General features: G+C 42.1%; 2 protein-coding genes across 6 annotated transcripts in view; both read left to right on the top strand.

Annotated features, from left to right (window-relative positions):
• myo9aa (myosin IXAa) overlaps positions 1–9203 on the top strand; it is a 78339-nt gene extending 69136 nt beyond the window's left edge. For 3 of the 5 annotated variants that reach the window (XM_028401082.1, XM_028401083.1, XM_028401080.1), the window contains 16 exons: positions 47–262; positions 1169–1266; positions 1352–1703; positions 1819–1935; positions 2030–2218; positions 2316–2366; positions 2471–2582; positions 3352–3413; positions 4429–4621; positions 4736–4864; positions 5223–5328; positions 5414–5545; positions 5770–5893; positions 6646–6854; positions 6971–7113; positions 7510–8006. In XM_028401082.1, the coding sequence (XP_028256883.1) occupies positions 47–262; positions 1169–1266; positions 1352–1703; positions 1819–1935; positions 2030–2218; positions 2316–2366; positions 2471–2582; positions 3352–3413; positions 4429–4621; positions 4736–4864; positions 5223–5328; positions 5414–5545; positions 5770–5893; positions 6646–6854; positions 6971–7113; positions 7510–8006 (2730 nt within the window). Of the gene's footprint in view, positions 1–46; positions 263–1168; positions 1267–1351; positions 1704–1818; positions 1936–2029; positions 2219–2315; positions 2367–2470; positions 2583–3351; positions 3414–4428; positions 4622–4735; positions 4865–5222; positions 5329–5413; positions 5546–5769; positions 5894–6645; positions 6855–6970; positions 7114–7509 lie in introns of all 5 variants that reach the window. The other 2 variants (XM_028401081.1, XM_028401084.1) reach the window with 2 other exon arrangements.
• A 1380-nt stretch (positions 9204–10583) lies between these two features.
• LOC114433840 (secretory carrier-associated membrane protein 2-like) lies at positions 10584–15869 on the top strand. The gene is made up of 9 exons (XM_028402574.1): positions 10584–10756; positions 11441–11518; positions 11615–11704; positions 12124–12250; positions 12332–12460; positions 12711–12870; positions 13152–13253; positions 13668–13785; positions 14539–15869. The coding sequence occupies exons 1-9, from the start codon at positions 10700–10702 to the stop codon at positions 14704–14706; spliced, it is 1029 nt and encodes a 342-aa protein (XP_028258375.1). The 5' UTR covers positions 10584–10699; the 3' UTR covers positions 14707–15869.
• The last annotated feature ends 3043 nt before the right edge of the window (positions 15870–18912 follow it).

Here is an 18912-nt window from a genome sequence, read left to right as displayed (position 1 = left end):
AAAGGTGCCTTTTAAACATGCTCTTATCACTTCTGGTAAACTCCAGGTTGGCAGAACGGGCCAAAAAAAGAAAGCCAGAATGGCACGGACCCGCTCCGACTTCCTCACCCGTGCCCCCTCCCTCTCAGTTGAGGGTGATTCAGATGAGGATGACTATGGTGGCGACAGCCTCCCCAGCCCCCGTCATTACACCCTACCCCTCTCCAAACAGAGCTCCACGGAGGCAGGCTTAAGAGAGTCCTGTTTCAGTGACTCAGACATGGTAACAGGCGCCATCCCAGCCACCAGTGGCCCTTTCTCTATATTCTAAAAGGCTTCTCCTTTATATTTCTAACCCACTCTGCAGAGAAAGCTTGGGGCTGCATCACACTTCTGACTCAAACTGAGCTTTAAAAAAACTTCTCATGTCATAGTGGAAGACATTTCAAAGGTATTTTGAGGCAGATATTTCAAAAACATTTTGAAATACCGGCTAAAATGGTGTCGAACAATAAACCATAAACACCAGCCGTCTAACAGAAGAAGAAATAAATGGGATTATTTTACTCAGTGTTTTGTATATCTTATTTTTTGTCATGAATTCAAGGCTGTCACAGCTATAAATTGAAAAATTAATGGATTAGACATCCCTCCCCCCAGAGATCATTACAAGCACTGAATGTGTGTTTGAAATGTGTTTTCCCCTAAGCCTTCAACATACCGTAGTTGCCTTTCTAACATTCTTCTGCTTCTCTTCCTCTCACAGCTGTAACAGTAAATTCTCTGCTTGGTTTAGTTCCGTTTCCTTCCTTTTATTTAAGCAATGTATGCATGTCACTGTCACTGTATTCCGTCTTTTAGCACCTTCAGCACTCCGCACTTTTCAGCCATTAGAAATCCATGAAGTAGAATGATTTGCTCTTCTTGTCTTTCTTTGTCGCTTTAACTTTCACCGTCTCCCTCAGCAAACTAATGTGTGTCTTATGATTTGATTTCTGTTCTGGACATGAGTGTATATGTTGTTTTTTTGGTTTTAGAAGACATCAGGACCCTGGTAACTGTAACTTAAATGGAGCACAGCAGCAGTGATGCAATGCTGCCCTCTATTGGCCTCATGACAAATAATAAAGAGACTTCCTGTCCCTTTTGCCATGTCTTTAACATTTTATCTAACCTGATGTTGTTTCAGCCTGCAAGCTCTAAGGACCAAAACAAGATACACAAAGCCATGTCATCAGGAGATTTGGTCAAAGTGGACTCACTGCGCAAGAGCCCACAAGATGGAAGGTCTGTTGTACAATTTTGCATCCATATAAAACATCTTGTCAACTCCTGTTAAATGTTTATGTTGTATTATTTTTATTCTGACCAGGGTTCGTGGCAAGATGCGTTTCTGGGGAAAGACCAAGTACGGGGAAAAGAAAACATCCAGAGAAAAGCTGATCTGCGGGGCTGATTCCATAGACGCAGACTATGGAGACACTGGGCCACTGCTGGGAGAGGGTCAGGAAAACGTGTCGCCGCCCTGCAGTCCTGACCTGACGTTGGATCGTGGCTTCAGAGATTTAAAGGAGAACAAGGAGCCGTCTCCCAAAGTGAAGCGGAGGCGGAGCGTTAAGATCAGCAGCGTGGCTCTGGAGCCTGCTCAGTGGCAGAACGACGCACTGCAGATCCTCACCTGCACCAACGACTACAGGAGCATGAATGACTTCCTGATGAAGAAGGTACAGCCCAACACTCTGTCTCTCATTTTCCTGATTGTACAGCCAGCAGTTCAGTCTTTTTTTTTTTTTCTATGAAGAGGTGCGTGCAGTTCATATTTGTGGTGTCATGTTTTAGATCAGCGACTTGGACACAGAGGACAGCAAGAAGGACACCATGGTGGATGTTGTGTTCAAAAAGGCTCTGAAGGAATTCCGTCTGAACATCTTCAACTCTTACTCCACAGCACTTGCAGTAAGTGACATCAGCACTGTATACAAGATCATTGATGTCTGATTAAAACCTCAGCAGATAAGAAACACATCAAGCCTGTTGTCTTCTTCCCCAGCTGGATGATGGGAAGAGTATCCGCTACAAAGACCTTTACGCTCTATTTGAGCACATCTTGGAGAAGACCATGCGACAGGAGCAGAGGGACTGGAGGGAGTCTCCTGTCAAAGTGTGGGTCAACACCTTCAAGGTTTTCCTGGACGAGTTCATGACTGAGTACAAGCCTCTGGACAGTACACTCAGCAAGGTAGACACCTGACATAGCGGACTGTTTGCACTGTTTTTGAAATTAAACGTTAATATTTAGTTAAAACAAAACAATATCTCTTGTTTTTTTAATTCAGGCGGTGTCTAAACCTGAACGCAAAAAACGGAGGAAGAAGGATGCTGACACCGTGAGTCTCTCTTCACTTTAGTCTTTTACACATCAATGCAAAGAGGTGTTTTTAAAATGTGAACATGAACTGCAATTGAGCCTGTGCTCTGCTGCCCCCTATAGGTGGAGGAGCATAATGGCCACATCTTTAAGTCCACCCAGTACAGCATCCCCACATACTGTGAATACTGCTCATCACTCATTTGGATGATGGACCGTGCCTGCGTGTGCAAACGTGAGTGCATTTCCTGGAGCTTCAGACAGTTTGCTCTTTAAATCTGCCTCAACCTTGACACTACACTTTTTTGGATCCGCAGTAATACATCACAAAATATGTGCTGATAAGATGAGTGATTGTTAAAGGGGGAAAAAATGAAGCGCAGACACATCCATCCACACACCACCTGAGAATATACCTGACCTTTACCTAACCTTCCACTCTCATATTTAGTCATTTCCATTACGTGGACTTGGCGTTTGTCCTCAAAAGTACTCAAAGTTTGGCCGCATAAACAAATTTATGTCCCCATAACATGTGAACAGCAGAATATTAGCTGTGTGATTGAATTAATTTACTGTCAGACAATGGGATGAGAAGGAAATTACTTTTCATGCTTAATGTTTGTTGCCCGCACAAACATCTCTGTCCTTCACACGGGCGTTGACGTGAACTTGCACACACACACACACACCGCATGTCTGTGGGCCAAGCTGTGCTCGCTCTGAGGACCCAGCCCCGCCCTTTCTCCCTCCTCAACCCTAATCAGATTGTTTTCAACTGGACTCATGGGGTCTGCGTCTCTGTCTCTCCAGAGATTTCTCCACACAGTTTGTCCTTTATTCACACAGGATGTTTTCTTCATGCCAGCCAATACTGCTCGGGTCTCTTGAGCGATAACATTTTTTTTCTTTTTGTCCGAACTTCTGCTGAATAATGAGGAGGCACTGCCTTTCTGTGGATAATGGAAGTGACCTGTTTGATCTCTCTGGCTGTGTTTATCCAGTGTGCCGGTACGCCTGCCACAGAAAGTGCTGTCAGAAGACGACCACCAAATGCAGCAAGAAGGTGAGTCGGCCATATTGTGCATCCTCACAATAACGTCCCATGACATTAATTGCGTTACTGTGTGTTTATGTACAGTAGCTGGTGTTATTTTGCCACCTAGTACACTAGCAGTGACACTCCTTAAACGACAGACTGGCATAGTGTGAGACAACTTAACCACTTTTTTGTAGGTCTTAGAAACTGAAAGAATCACTATAACACAGCATGTTATAGGTTTTATTCAAGATTCAGGAAGTTTATTGTCAAATGCACTTTACAGTTACACTGAGCAATGAAATTCTTACTTTGCGAGTTCCCTTCATATGACTTTGTACAACTAAACTGAGATAAAAAAACAGTAGACTTATTTTAGGCATAAGAATAAATAAAAATACCAATAAGAAAAATAAAATAAGCAAAATGTGCAGTTCTATGTTCAGAGGGTAAAGAGTTATCAGTGTTTAAGCTGCATTGTTTATGCATTATAGTCAGAGGTAGGACATTTAGAATGTGCAAATATGTTTACAGATTGTACGTGCAAAAACAAACATGTGCAATTTTGCGTTGTGGCAGTGATGTTTACATGATAAATGTCCAGTCAGTGTTCAGCAGCCTGATGGCCTGTGGATAGAAACTTTTTAGTTTGGTTGTCCTTGCTTTCACACTCCTGAAGCGTCTGCCTGACGGCAGGAGTGTGAACAGTGTGTGCTGTGGGTGAGTGCGGTCTTTGATGATGTTGTGGGCCTTCTTTGTGACCCGGGCATTGTAGATGTCCTGTAGAGGTGGGAAGGCTGCTCCAATTGTGCCATTTTAATGACACGGTGGAGAGCCTTCCTGTCCTGGACGGTGCAGTTCCTGTACCAGACTGTGATGGAGTTTGTCAGGACGCTCTCCACTGTGCATCTGTAGAAGTTGCTGAGGAGTTTGGAGGATTTAGCACATTCTAAATGTCCTACCTCTGACAATAATGCATATGTAAAGTACAGTGCATACTGTACTGTTTATTAACAGTATATTGTGTTGTGTGTTTGAACAGTTTGATCCAGAGCTTTCCTCCAGGCAGTTTGGAGTGGAAGTGTCTCGTCTGACTAACGACGAGAGAACGGTGCCTCTGGTAGTGGAGAATCTCATCAACTACATTGAGATGCACGGCCTGTACACAGAAGGAATTTACAGAAAGCCTGGTTCTGCCAACAAAATTAAGGAACTCAAGCAGGGACTCGACACAGGTAACTGTAAACTACAGGCAGCAGCAAGCAAGCAAATGATGTCTGTGACAATTATGAGTAGAATAGCTGTTTTCCAAGTGATACAATGTGGTGCATCCATTTTCGACTACACAGATGTAGACAACATGAATCTGGACGACTACAACATCCACGTTATTGCCAGTGTTTTCAAACAGTGGCTGAGAGACCTGCCGAATCCTCTGATGACGTTTGAGCTTTATGAGGAGTTCATACGTGCCATGGGTAAGTACGGTAGTGGACACCAGGTGTCTCACTGGAGATTCTGTCCAAAATGATCATTGTCAGTTGGTGATTGAAGGAAATGTGTCATATGTGTTTTGTAGTATTTCTGTGCTTGGTAATTAAATATTGCGCAGTCTGATAAAATATGCAATTGTGCGATAATGCAGGAATTTAAAACCTTCAACACCTGCTCTTTTTGCCTCACTTGGCCCCCTTAGACTACCATTTCTTCCTCAAGATGAAGAAGGCATCCGATCAGAAGAAACTAACCGATCAGCCTCTAATTACTGCTCACATCTGAGAAACTATATGTTCACTGTAACAAATAGTCATTTGTCCTCTTTGAATGCCTTTGCAGGTTTGCAGGATAAAAAGGAAATGATCAGAGGGGTGTATTCAGTTATTGACCAGCTCAGCAGAACCCACCTAAACACTCTGGAGCGCCTCATATTTCATCTTGTCAGGTAATAAAATCTGTTCTTAGGGTTACGCATGCGTTAATTTCTCTCCCAATAGACTTTTCTAACGCAGAATTAATTTGACTTTTAGGATTGCCTTGCAAGAAGAAACAAACCGTATGTCTGCGAATGCCTTGGCTATAGTTTTCGCTCCCTGTATTCTTCGCTGTCCCGACACCATCGATCCACTGCAGAGTGTTCAGGACATCAGCAAGACAACGGCGTGAGTAGATTTAGAGCCTTTGGCCCCAGACAGGAAGCATTAGGTTAAATTAATTTGTTACACGTGGAAACAATACACAGGCTCTTTTAGGGCTTTGTTTAGATTTGTTCAGAAAAAACAGTACACATTTGGACATGTTTTTTGACTGGGGGAACAACACACAAAATAGGTGATTTTTACCAGACATTTGCAGTCATCTTTACATGGTGTGTCTCTCTCCACAGCTGTGTAGAACTTATCATTTGTGAACAGATGAATAAGTACAAAGTTCGGCTAAAGGACATCAGTACGCTGGAGTTTGCTGAGAATAAGGCCAAGTGCAAACTGACTCTCATTCGACGGTCAATGGTAAGATTCAACAGTGTGACTAGTTACTGTGTTATTGGAGCACTTATGGTGTCTCAGCCTCCTTTAGTGCTACACTACCTTTCCCTGATTTCCTCTTTTCTGAGCAGCTTGTCTCCTCTCCAGAATCTGCACCCTAACATGTCCTTTCCTTTACCCAGAGACCCGTACTAATAGCTGTTAGATTTATGAGCATAGTGCACACTATGGTATGTATACACGCAACATTGGTTACATCGCATCATCCAGTGTTGTGGTACAGATCACTGTTACAGTCTCATCTCTTTAAATATTAACATCTGTTTTTCCATTCCCAAAGCATGAGCCATCTTTTCACCTTTGTCTGTTTTTTGTTTGACTATAATGTTGTTGTGGTTTCTTTGTGCTACAATATGTGGATTATAGCTTGGTTATAAAACCTATAAAAGTTTCTGATTTTTAGATCATCAGGAATTTGAAATATGAAATCTAAAGTATTGTCCTAGTCTGACAATATAATAGAGATTTATTTTTACTGCATATTAACCTGGCATTACTGATTCTTCTGTTCTATTTGCTTGCCACTTTTACTCAAAGTATCCACATTCAGCTAAAAAGGTAAAGTATGTGTGTTACTGTGCTGATTTGTTCTTGTCTACTCAGTTCAGTCACTGCATGTGCAAGTGAAAAATGTGTTTGCGAGACTTGGTGTAATGTTTCATGAGGTGCAAATGCAATATTCACAAGGCAACATCTGCCCTTCATTTTCTCCTCAGGGAAAAGGCCATGTACAGCGACTGACGCACCACACTCCCTCACCTCCGGTTAGTCCTCGGCTGCCATCTATTTCCAATGCTGTGATAGAGGAGAGTGGATGTGACGAAGGAGCGGAGTCGTTTGGCGAAATCTCTGAACAACAACAGGCTGTCATGCAGCAGGAGGAGAGAGTGCTGACAGAGCAGATTGAAAACCTACAGAAAGAAAAGTAATTCAATGTTATATTATCAGTGAATTACTGCACATTAAGAGCTTCACATCTGTCCATCCCAACAATTACATTGACAGTTATTGATAGCCTCACTAACTTGCATATCTCTACAGAGAGGAGTTAACCTTTGAGATGCTGAGTCTGGAGCCACGAGCGTCAGATGATGAGACCCTGGAGTCAGAGGCTTCCATCGGTACAGCTGACAGCTCTGAAAACCTCAATGTGGACTCTGAGGAAACCATTTCTGACTTCTCTGGTATGTTGTTATAGATTCCTGTAGGGACATGTTTCTGTTGGCAACCCCAGAAGTTTGTGTCAAACTTGCACGTTTAGGTTCAGCTCAAAAGTAAAGCACCCCTAAGCTTACCAGGGTTACTTTGTCTACCGAGGCCCTTATTCTTCGGTAGTTTCATTCAGCATCATGTTTGGAATTGCCTATTTTACAACCTAAAATATTCCGTGTAGGGTATCAACAGAAGTCTTTTATATCTGAGGGTAAACCATGAGTATCACTGGAGCTTGTGTTAGACCAAAAACCCATTCATTTCAGGATGAATAAACTGCATTTCTGTGTTTTGTTCCTGCTGTAGTACCGCTGACATTTTACATTTTCTTTTGTTATAATAACACACATATTTTCCTGTCATTTCAGAGAGAGGTCCGGTCTTGACATCCCCCTGGCCTCGGAGATCGGACGGGAAGAGCCCCCGACGCCGTGCCCTCCACCGGCAACCTAATTCCTTGGACTCTGTGGACTCTTGTTCTAGTGTTTCCTCCTACTCCTCCTCATCACACTTCCACCCTTCATCGGCCTCCTCCTCCTCCGCCACTACCCGTAGGTTTCGTTTCAACTCCAAGTCTCCTACTGTGGGCTCAGGTCCAGCCCAAGCCCAGTCTCTGAATACAATTCAAGCCTCCCGCTCTGACAGCTTAGAGAGCAGCCCTACAGGAGATCATGAAAGCCCATGTGATGATAGGCCGCTGTTTACCAGTCGAGGCACCTACAATCCAGAGAAAGGCAAACAGAAACTAAAGGGGGCCAGGCATTCAACCCTGATGCACTCCAGAGAGAGTGGGGGCCATGGCAGGGACCCTCCAGACATACCACAGCACCTGGTGTTGTATGGCAGTAATGAATTCATGGTATGAAGGATGCTACTGGGACACCAAAGCACTCCACATCCAACTCCCTGGCAGGCATTTATGTTCTCAGTGGGAGGCAACTGGTCTCTGCTCCTCAAAGCACTCTTGCTTAGCCTTTCTTTATTGAAGTCTGCAAAGAAGTGTCCTCAAGTGCCGTGTCCAGCGCTTCCACCTGCACAGGAGGGGGTGTCTGGCAGAGGGAGGGGGAATCAGTGGAAGGGCTCCTCTTCTGTGGACTGAACTGCCACCCATGCTGTCACAGTGCCTTGACAGCCATGAGCAGGAGGACAGAGAAAAGGGAACTTTGGAGTATGCGGAGGACAACTCGGCATCAGGGAATGTTACGGAGCGGGAAAGCTGAAACAGGAAGAAATCAAGCATCACAGATGTTACAGTTGAACTTAAAGCTCAGAATTATTAGCTGCTTTATGAGTTTACAGTTTAATCAGTGTAAGCACTTGATGCTCTGTTATTACAATTTTTCCCCTTATTTAATAATTTTTAATGTCACAGAAATTCTTTATAGCTTATAATATACAGGTATAAATACTGTAAAAAAAAAAGCCGGAACACCAGCCTCTGCTGGGTAGCTGAGGTCAAATATTTATCTTTTTTTTTTTTTCTTCTTGGACAGAGATGTTCGGATTTGGGCAGTCGATGCGATTTTTGTGCGTGCATGTGCTGAATGCTCATGCGTTGCGTGGCTGTGTGTGTGTGTGTGTGTGTGTGAGAAAGAGAAAACCACTTCATGTGTTTTAAGTTTTTGTGCTGCTTTTCCCCCCTTTACGAGGGAAATACCGCCATCAAAGGGACCAAGTCAGCTGGTGTGTATTCCAGCCAAGGGGGATCCCAGCTCTCTAAAGAATGTCGGACGTGTATACAAATCCTGCATTCACTGCTTAACAGCCATAATACCATTGTAATGTACAGAACAGTACAGTTAATGTGTACAGTATAGTGAACAAATGCCATTCTATTCTTGAAATCTATTCTTACCCACCTGCTCCCAAAGCCATCCCACCTCTAAAGTGTTTGCTCAATAGCAACAAAACAAGAGCATAAGATCATCTCGTCTTCTGTCTTTATTCATGTTTTTGCATGAGCAGCAGACATGAGAACCAAATGCATAAACTGCAGTGGTCAGAATCCATTTTTAGAATTTTCACTACATCAAATAAATGACCTACATACCTAACAGACTGACTAGGTAGCACTATTTTTTCTACGGTCTTGTGGCATAGATCAATGCTACACTTGATCCAGTCCTCCATCAGAAAAGGGTCTCTGACAACAAGTTAAAGTAAAGATAATATCCTCAAAATGTTGTTTTAGGTTGCTGAAATATGTTGCGCTGCCATTCCGATGTTGGGTCTGTTGGATCTGTAAGGTCTGCTGCTTCAATTTGCACAATCTGCTGTGGGTAAAACACTATGTCCTTCAAACTAGCCCACTTTAAAAGAACAATACATTTAAAAGAATCCTTCATAGATAAATAAGATATTTCTTTCTGTCAGTGTAAGAGGGGCATTTTTATAATTCCCCTTCTCGTTAGGCAGTGTAAAGGGAACATGATTTCTTTTAAAATAAGAAATAATGTAACAATAAAGCCCATACAACACCCTCAGTGCACACAAGGGTTTGGCTAATAATAGCAAACTCAATATTGTTGTGTAACTGACATTACTATTTAATTTGTCGACTTATGACTCAGTGTGTAGTGCTGCACTACAGTTCAGTATTTACAGTTTTGCTGCTTTTAAGTTATTCACTCACTTTCTACTACAGTGTATTTAAGTGTACCATTTAAAGCAGGATCTTCTTTTTAAGAACATTCACATTTATTTAAATGTTTGTTATGATCTTTTGTTTAATCAGCTGTAGTGTCTGAACTCATTTCACACTCCTTCCTGACAGGGTTTCATGTTATGCTGGCAGTGCCTTATCAGATTTTAGCTTTACAGATTTGTCGCCTTCAGGAGACTGAAATAAGACCCAAATGTAGGTTTCTTCCTGGTGCACAGACAGGCGAGGCTCTGTCTTTTTCTTTAATGCAACTTTTTAGGTGTTGCCTCTGTCTTGAGAGGTAAGTGACATGAAGGAATTTTTATTTATTGTGGGTAATTTTTAACAAAAATGCTTCTAACAAGATGAGATAAGCAAAATGCTTATTAAAAAAATCCTACTCTGCTGCCCTATTTTGTTATTGGCCTGTAAAATGCTAAAGATAAAACATTAATGTTATTTATAGGTACTATAAGCAACAGACAGTCAACACAGCACCGTGAAAAAACATAAAACAGGGCCTTTTCTATTTAACTAGGGTTTGTCTGTAAGTCGACGCATTCCAATGTTCCGACGGCCCCTGAATGCAGCTTGAACACAATAATAACGTTTAGAAAGAGGCCGCTTTGTGCGTTTTACCACCGTAGTAGCCTGGATCTCATTTAAACACAGACTGTCACGAGAACCGCACATTTGAAACCAATTCACTTTTTTCTAAAAATAAAGGTGGGTTAATTGATTAGAAATGACTCGGGACGGCCTGCGGTGACGCGGCCCACCACCTATCGAGCGGCGCATGCGCAGTTTGACGCGCAGCCCCATCCATCAGGAGCAGGAGCAGCAGCAGCAGCAGGAGGCGCCGCCACCGGGGGAGACGGGAGCTGTTTATTTCTTACACCGGTTAACTTCTCTCCACGATGTCGGGATTTGACAGCAACCCGTTCGCTGACCCAGTGGACGTGAATCCGTTCCAGGTGAGAGCGTCGTGTTGTTTCCTGGCAGTTTTCCTGGTGTTTATTTTGCGTAAGGCGCAGACTGAAAGAGATAATACTGCAACAGAAACCTGTTTGGTTGGTTGCTGGGTTTGGTTTGGCCTCAGCGTTTCCTGGCTAAGAACCGTCACTGTTTTTAAAACTATGACACGTTTCAGTCCAATTCAAGGCTTTTAAAATTAGGATTACATGAAAAAAAGCTGTGTATTTATGATGTACGTGGCCTGAAAACTCACCTGCCCAGGTGAGCAGAGGCGCTAACAGGTGCCTGCTGGATATGTAGCCACCCTCTGCGGCTCCTCTGCGCTCGCCATTTATAGGAATAGATAGATCTTAGTGGATTTAATGGCGCCATTGTCATTTCTTTTTCTTAGTATTTATCGCATCCCAGCGTTTTTACGACTTGTTGCTTCAGGGTGAAATGGTTACGGATGAATATTACGTCTCTGTGACATGTTTACTTTAAAGATATTTGCTTGTTCACACACTACAAAATGTGTTTTACCTGAAATGTGCTCCAGGGCTAAGTCACTGTTAATAGTTAATGTGGTGTTTGAGACAATTGGAGTGCTTCTTCCTGGACTGTGCTGCTGCCACATACTGAAATGGAGAGGTCATGGCTTCTCATGGGCACAGTGCTAACAGAGCTTGATCTATCTTTTACAGGATGCCTCAGTCACTCAAGCCACCAGCAGAGCCGGCGAACGCGTGGGGGAGTACAACCCATTCTCTGCATCTGAAGTGGTTAGTTTCACGCTAATATGATGGTGGTGATTTTCAAATAACATTTCTCTGTAGGATTTCTCAGAATATTCAGTGTCATTTCTGTTTATCTCACAGGGAAACTACTCTGACACCACCACCATCCCCATCTCTGCTGCGACCTCTCAGCCTGCTGTCCTGCAGACGTCTGTAGAGCAGAGCCCACAAGTGAGTCAGACATTTTACAAAACAAAAAAACGGAAATTAAATTAGCTGGTGTGAAATCACATTTTAGATCAATTAACAGAAGTGCATCTGTCTTTGGAAGCTGGCAGTTGCTTAAGTTAGGTAGTAGAAAGAGGAGCCTAACCAGTCATTTCTTTAAATTGATTAATACATTGATATGCATTATTCATTCACACAGTGGTGGCAGTAAATTACAGATGTAGCCACAGCTCCCCATCCTCAAGTGACCCAGGTCTGATTCAAATACTGGGCCTGATGTGTGTGTCCCTCTGAATTAAGAACAGGATTGGTTGCTCTTACAAGTATAGTTTAGTTCATAGATTTTTACAGCGCTACTAGTACGAGTTTTGATGACGCAGGAGCGATATTGAACACGGTGTTAAGTGTCCATCACCCACCAGGCAACTGCGGCTGCTGCCCAGGCTAATCTGATCAAACAGCAGGAGGAGCTGGAGAGGAAAGCAGCAGAGCTGGATCGAAAGGAGCAAGAGCTGCAGAATAGGACCGCAAGCAGAGCAGCTGGTGGAAGTAAGCAGCTGCAGAATATTTATATATAAACAATGAGGATTTCAAAACGTTGTTCCCGTTCTGACATATATGTCTGTTTAGCTAAAGAAAACAACTGGCCACCTCTACCGAAGATCTTCCCTGTGAAGCCCTGTTTCTATCAGGACTTTGAGGAGGAGATCCCTGAAGACTACCGCAGAGTCTGCAAGAGAATGTACTACCTCTGGATGTGTACGTCAGACCACATTTATTTACTCCCTACCGCTCATATGACACTTTTCTTTTGAAGTCACATGCAGCTATGATATGTTGATATTTGGTGGTTTATATGCTTTTATGCCCTCCACATCATGAATATCTTCTTCAGAGTAAAGTATTTTATATTGGTGGATAGAAGATGGTTCTCTAGAATAACCTTTTGAATATTTATCCTTTCATGTTTCTCTGTCTAGCTCATTTTGTCTCCTATGTGTCTCCTTAGTCCACAGTGCCACTCTCTTCCTCAACGTGCTGGCCTGCCTGGCTTACTTTACTGCAGACTCTAAATATGGTGTTGACTTCGGCCTGTCCATCCTTTGGTTCATCCTCTTCACCCCTGTGGCCTTCATTTGCTGGTACAGGCCAGTGTACAAGGCCTTCAGGTACAATGTGTTACAGGCATCAGCAGATGATGACATATTCTGAGTGCTTTGTTTTAAACATACAGAAACCTTTTAAAACTTTTTGTTTCCGTTCAGCAACTGATATTTATTTAAATTCTTACAGTTCAACATTTTGATTTCTTCTCCCCCCATATATGTGTTCTTGCCTAACAAGAAATTTTATTAAGGCTTCCAGTTGTAAATGCGGTTGTGACTTTTATGGTTGAATCAACGATTATCAAACAACATCAGTAACATTTGCCTTTTTTCCCCCTCCTCAGGTCTGACAGCTCCTTCAGCTTCTTTTTCTTCTTTTTTGTCTTTTTCTTCCAAGTGGCCGTGTACATTATCCAATGTGTGGGGATTCCTGGCTGGGGAAACAGGTGAGTGAATAATGACCTGGAAAAGGTAACTCGGAGCACCAGCTTTCTGTCGCCATTAGTATGTGCATGCAGCGTTGGTAGATCCATAGTCGGTGTAGGTCTGGATAGGTCAGTCTTCATTCATGCCTGTGTGTTTGTGTGTATTCTTTCCTCGTGTCTTCTCTCTTGCATTTCTTTGACAGATTCCTGCTGACCTAGCTTGTCTGGGTTGCTGCTTTGTAAGTGTGTGGAACTTTTTTCTATGGGTTTCTTTTCTATATAACTTCATGCTTTTCTGTTGGTCATTGGGGCAGATTAGGATGTTGCCCTTTATTATTATTTTTTTATGCCTAGTAACTATAGTTTTGTATCATACCGTACAGACAGTAAAAGTGTGAAGTAACACATGGATTTCCTGTCTCTGGTTTTTGACAGTGGATGGATTAGTTCCATCAGTATGATCAAAAGTAACTTGGCTGTGGCTGTGGTTATGATGGTAGTGGCCGGTTTCTTCACCGTGAACGCTGTGCTGGCTGTCATCCTTCTGAAATTGGTAAGATAATGTCAAACTTGACTTACAGCACTTTACACATAATCTGGTTACTGCTGCAATATCAGCCTTGTAATTAAACAAACCCTTTCAAAAATAGAAAGCTAAAAATGTTGCAGCTCTTGTCCATACATTTGGGTTTTCTCATTCTGGTCTTGTAGTGTTTGTTTTCATTTCAAGTCACTTAGGGAATATGGAGATCAAAGAGAATAGAATCTAAGAAAAAAAAGCTAAATATAGTAGTGAGAAAAACTTCTGAACAACATCAGAGGGGAGAGAAGGATTTAGAAATGGCTTCTACAAACACTTATTTGCAGTGATGGTGGATAAGTTTGGGGCCTTAGTTAAGAGAATCCAGTTACAGCTCTGCACATTTATTATTCAATTTAGTATGATGTTTTTGTTAATGTTAAGGGTAAAACAATATACTTTTAGTTTCACATTTTATGGCTTTTCAAATCTTTTCCCTTCTCTAAACATTAGTATTAAAACATCCAGCATGCACATGAGAGCCCATGTAAACATATATGTCCGAGGTTAGCTACCATTGAGGGTGGATGTTCTACTGCAATCAGTTCTATCAACGACTGACCAGTCAGCATCTCTTACCAGATTGCATGTGATATGGGCAAGATTACGCCATTTTACTTCATTCACCATTTTTCATAGAGGACTGTCATGAGAGTTTAAAACAAATCTCACAGATCAGGTTTATTGTATGTTCCCTCAGCCATCTACTCTTTCTGCTTATTTCAGGTCCACTCTAAGTACAGAAGGACTGGTGCCAGCTTCACCAAGGCCCAGCAGGAGTTCTCACAAGGAGTCCTGACCAACCGAAGCTTCCAGTCCGCTGCAGCCACTGCTGCCTCCTCCGCTGCCTCCTCCGCTGCCCAGGGAGCCTTTGGCAGGAACCAGAGAAATTAAACCATTTGTCGTGTCCTTGGCACCGAAGTATCTTCTCTGACTAGCATACCAGATGAACCCAACAATGGCATTGGGGGTGGGGGGGTAATTATTTAAAGGAAAAGACACCCAAAAAAAGTAATCCATGGTAAGATTGGTGAGGTGAATCAATCCTCAATTTACCACCACTGCATGCAGCAGGCTTGAAACTGATGCTGCCATCATCTGCAGGGAAAAAGTACATGTATTTAAATGATCAGATTCTAAAAGAGGGTGGGGAAATGTATGAAGTTTTTGTTCTCACTTCTTATAGATAAAATCCAAACACTGCACAAGACATGAGAATGTTTAACCATCAGCGGATGGTGGATTCAGATCACAGTAGCAGCATGTAGATAAAAATAACATCTTCTGCTTACTGAGACAGACTGGATAAAGAAACAAGCTGAGCACTGTCACTCTATTGTGCCGTTTGAATTTTGATTGGTAAATTTGAAGTTTGAATCATACTGTTTAGGATGAGATTATTGAAGGTGACGGGATGAAGGCTTTTCTCTACTCTTTTAATCAGCTTACCAGTTTTTGATGAAGTGAGACTAAAAGCTCTTCTGAGGGCAAATGAAGACATAGTTCAAGTGGGATGTTACTTTTTTTTATATTCATGTTTGTTTTAGGTCATAGCACAGAGCCTTGCTGTGATTACAATGGGTGCAGGTTAATAGTTTAGAATTTATAGTCACATTTACCAAGTGCATTAATGAGCTGAAGGAACACAACGTTTGTCTGTTAACCAGTTTGAGTCATGTGTGGCTGTAAAGTCAGCGCTTGTATTTTCTAGCTGCACCTACTGGTTTTAGGTGAGGATGTTTATGTCGTTTTATGTATACAGTATATAAACAGTCACATTAGTGTAACACAGAGTCGCTGGTGTTACCTCAGTGCCTTCGAACAGCTGTAACCTCCCAGTTTATTGTGTGGGGATTTAAGCACAAGGCTGCTGTTTATTAGTAGGTCATCAGAGTTTGTCTGTCTTTACGAATGAAATTTGTATTATGGTGAAGCTTCCCTGTCATGATCTGAATGTGTATTATTACAAATTGTTGAACATATTGGTGACTTATTTAAAAATATATTTGCTGGAGGGTTATTTGTTGGAATCGCTTCTCAGTTTTAATGTTTAATAAACCAAGGATTCAACATAAAACACTGTGAGTAGCAGATGTGATGAGAAAAGCATGTAGATGCTTAGAGAACAATATAATGCTTCCTTTCTCTGCTGTTTGCAGCTTGTTGGTAATTTGCCTTTTTAGGCAAATTCCAAGTTTGATTTCAGCTGAACAATTGTTCTTCTATTCCATCCCTTTTTTTACTGTGCAGAAGTAGGGATTTCTGGCCCCATTTGTACTTTGTGATAAATTTAAAATGTTCCTAAATTTTTATCTCAGGGACAAATTTTAAATGTATTTATTGAACAGGGTTATTTGTGTTGAATCATGTGAGGTTAGGAACAGCTAAGCCTTAGTTCTTTACATAGATGCTCTTCACAGGGAAGGTTAAAGAGGTGTGTGTCACTAGTTTGCATTTCCAGTTTGCTTAATGGGATAAAATTGGAAGACACAAGCTGTGCCCATGTTACTCTACTAGAATTATAGCTATTATATTATTATATAATGTAATAGTAATCATATATAGTATATATAGTGTACTATATAGTATATATTATAATATATACTAGGAAATGTTTGATTGCTGCAGCTGAAGCATTGCTTTGAATGCTGATGTGAAGGATTGCTCTGAATTGCTGGAGAATCAGAGCAATTCAGAGCTTTGTATGCCTCTGTGTGTCAGCCTTTCACCATGGTAACAGCAGAGGAGACCTCAAAAACCACTCCAACTTTGAGAGCCTGGCTTGTGGAAATGTTTCGGAATTAGAAAATTCTAAATACAAGTTTGATAGAGCAGCAGCTAATGAGCGTTTTAAAATGGAGTCTGTAGCTTGAAATTTGTAGGAGGAGATACTTTTGGCAGATGCCCCTCGTTGAAGGCTCCTCCATAGACTCCCATGTTAAAAATGACACAGAAATTGCCTAATATTTGAAAAACTATAATTTTTTGAAAAAGACTTGAAGTTGACCCGGAATGTCCTCTGTGAGATGAACATTTTGATAGTTGAATGGCTGAAATCGGTCGATGTATGCTGAAGATACGCTGCGCCAAAAAACATACGGTAGAATAAAAAAGAAGAAGAAAGAGGGTGAAGAACAATATGACTAGCAATGGCAATCAAACTAATTACCACTAATCCTTAAGGAGCTATTTGATCACTACAGCGCAAGATCCTTTGCTACAGATTTGTTAACCTCAAAACAAGATGGTTGCCATAACAACCACTACAAAATAGTTTGTTTGACATCTCTAGACACCACTATCAGTCTAGGTTGTGATGTCATAGTGTTCAGCATGTGATGTCATAGTGAACATTGTGTCTTAGTGATATCAAAACAAACCTATACAAACAAACCTAATAATTGGAGCTCTCCTGCAACATTCCGTCATTGCTTGGATCTGTACCGATCAAGTTTCTTAGAAGTTTTTGAGGCTTTTTGAAGCACAGTAGTATTATTGCTTTATCCTTTGTACAATCTTTGGAGCATAAATGGACGGACATGGAGATGAAGGCCAAACACGCAATCAACATGAACCTCATAGAGGTAAATATCTTTATAAAGGCCAAAAACAGGATTACTTGAATTTAGTCAAATTGGGAAACAGTTCTGATAGTGGCAAAGATACTGAAGAAGAACTCTGTGAGGTAGATGTGTGTCAGCAGGACAGACAAGCGGACGCCCTGCCTCAAGCCCACAGGCTTGAGAACACTGCTGACACCACAAGCAGCAGCCTTAAAGATGTATTTGAAGATGCTCTTTGTGACCAAAGGGACGATGACCCCCTGGGAGGATGGCCAATGTGGTACTGGCTTGGACAGGTAGATGTGTGTCAGCAGGCCAGAGCAGAGGAAGGTCAACCCGAGAAGTCCACTCTGCAGAGGACGTTGAGGTGCAATTGTGACCCCCTGGAAGGATGCTCAACGTGGTACTGGCCTGGACAGGTAGATGTGTGTCAGCAGGCCAGAGCAGAGAAAGGTCAACCCAAGAAGTCCACTCTGCAGAGGACGTTGAGATGCAATTGTGGGAATATACCTGAAAAGTCATCTGTCAAGTCATGCAGTGATAGAGAAAATAAGGGTTTTAGCACAAATAAAACCAAAAAGACACTGCTGGTGACTATTAAAAGTGTCTTTTCCAGGAACAGTCCTGGAAATAAACACAAAAAAACTAGACCTGAAGATAAACCAAACAGATCTAGTACTGGACATCAACCCAACAAGGTTGGCTCTGGAGATGAAGCCAACAAGGCTAGTCCTGGAGATAAACCAAAGGCTAGTCCTGGAGATAAAGCCAACAAGGTTGGCACTGGAGTTAAATCCAACAAGACCACTTCTGAAACAAATGAAGTCAAATCAGGTTGTGGAGAAAACACAACTTTGACTACAGTTAAATGCAGAAGAGCAACATTAAAGAGGATTAGGAACTTCTTCTCCAGGAATAAAGTACATGGTCCTGGAGATAAAGCCAACAAGGGTGGTCCTGGACATCAACCCAACAAGGTTAGTCCTGGAGATAAACCAAAGGCTAGTCCTGGAGAAAAGGCCAACAAGGTTAGTCCTGGAGATAAAGCTAACAAGGGTGGTCCTGGACATCGACCCAACAAGGTTAGTCCTGGAGATAAAGCCAACAAGGTTGGCACTGGAGTCAAATCCAACAAGACCACTTCTGAAACGAATAAAGTCAAGTCAGGTTGTGGAGAAGACATAACTTTGACCACAGTTAAATGCAGAAGAGCAACATTAAAGAGGATTAGGAACTTCTTCTCCAGGAATAAAGTACATGGTCCTGGAGATAAAGCCAACAAGGGTGGTCCTGGACATCAACCCAACAAGGTTAGTCCTGGAGATAAACCAAAGGCTAGTCCTGGAGAAAAGGCCAACAAGGTTAGTCCTGGAGATAAAGCTAACAAGGGTGGTCCTGGACATCGACCCAACAAGGTTAGTCCTGGAGATAAAGCCAACAAGGTTGGCACTGGAGTCAAATCCAACAAGACCACTTCTGAAACGAATAAAGTCAAGTCAGGTTGTGGAGAAGACATAACTTTGACCACAGTTAAATG

The sequence above is a fragment of the Parambassis ranga genome, chromosome 3 (genome assembly GCF_900634625.1).
Source record: "Parambassis ranga chromosome 3, fParRan2.1, whole genome shotgun sequence".
NCBI lineage: Eukaryota > Metazoa > Chordata > Actinopteri > Ambassidae > Parambassis > Parambassis ranga.
Note: the sequence above shows the minus strand (reverse complement) of the source record. Positions and strands in the feature narration are given on the sequence as shown.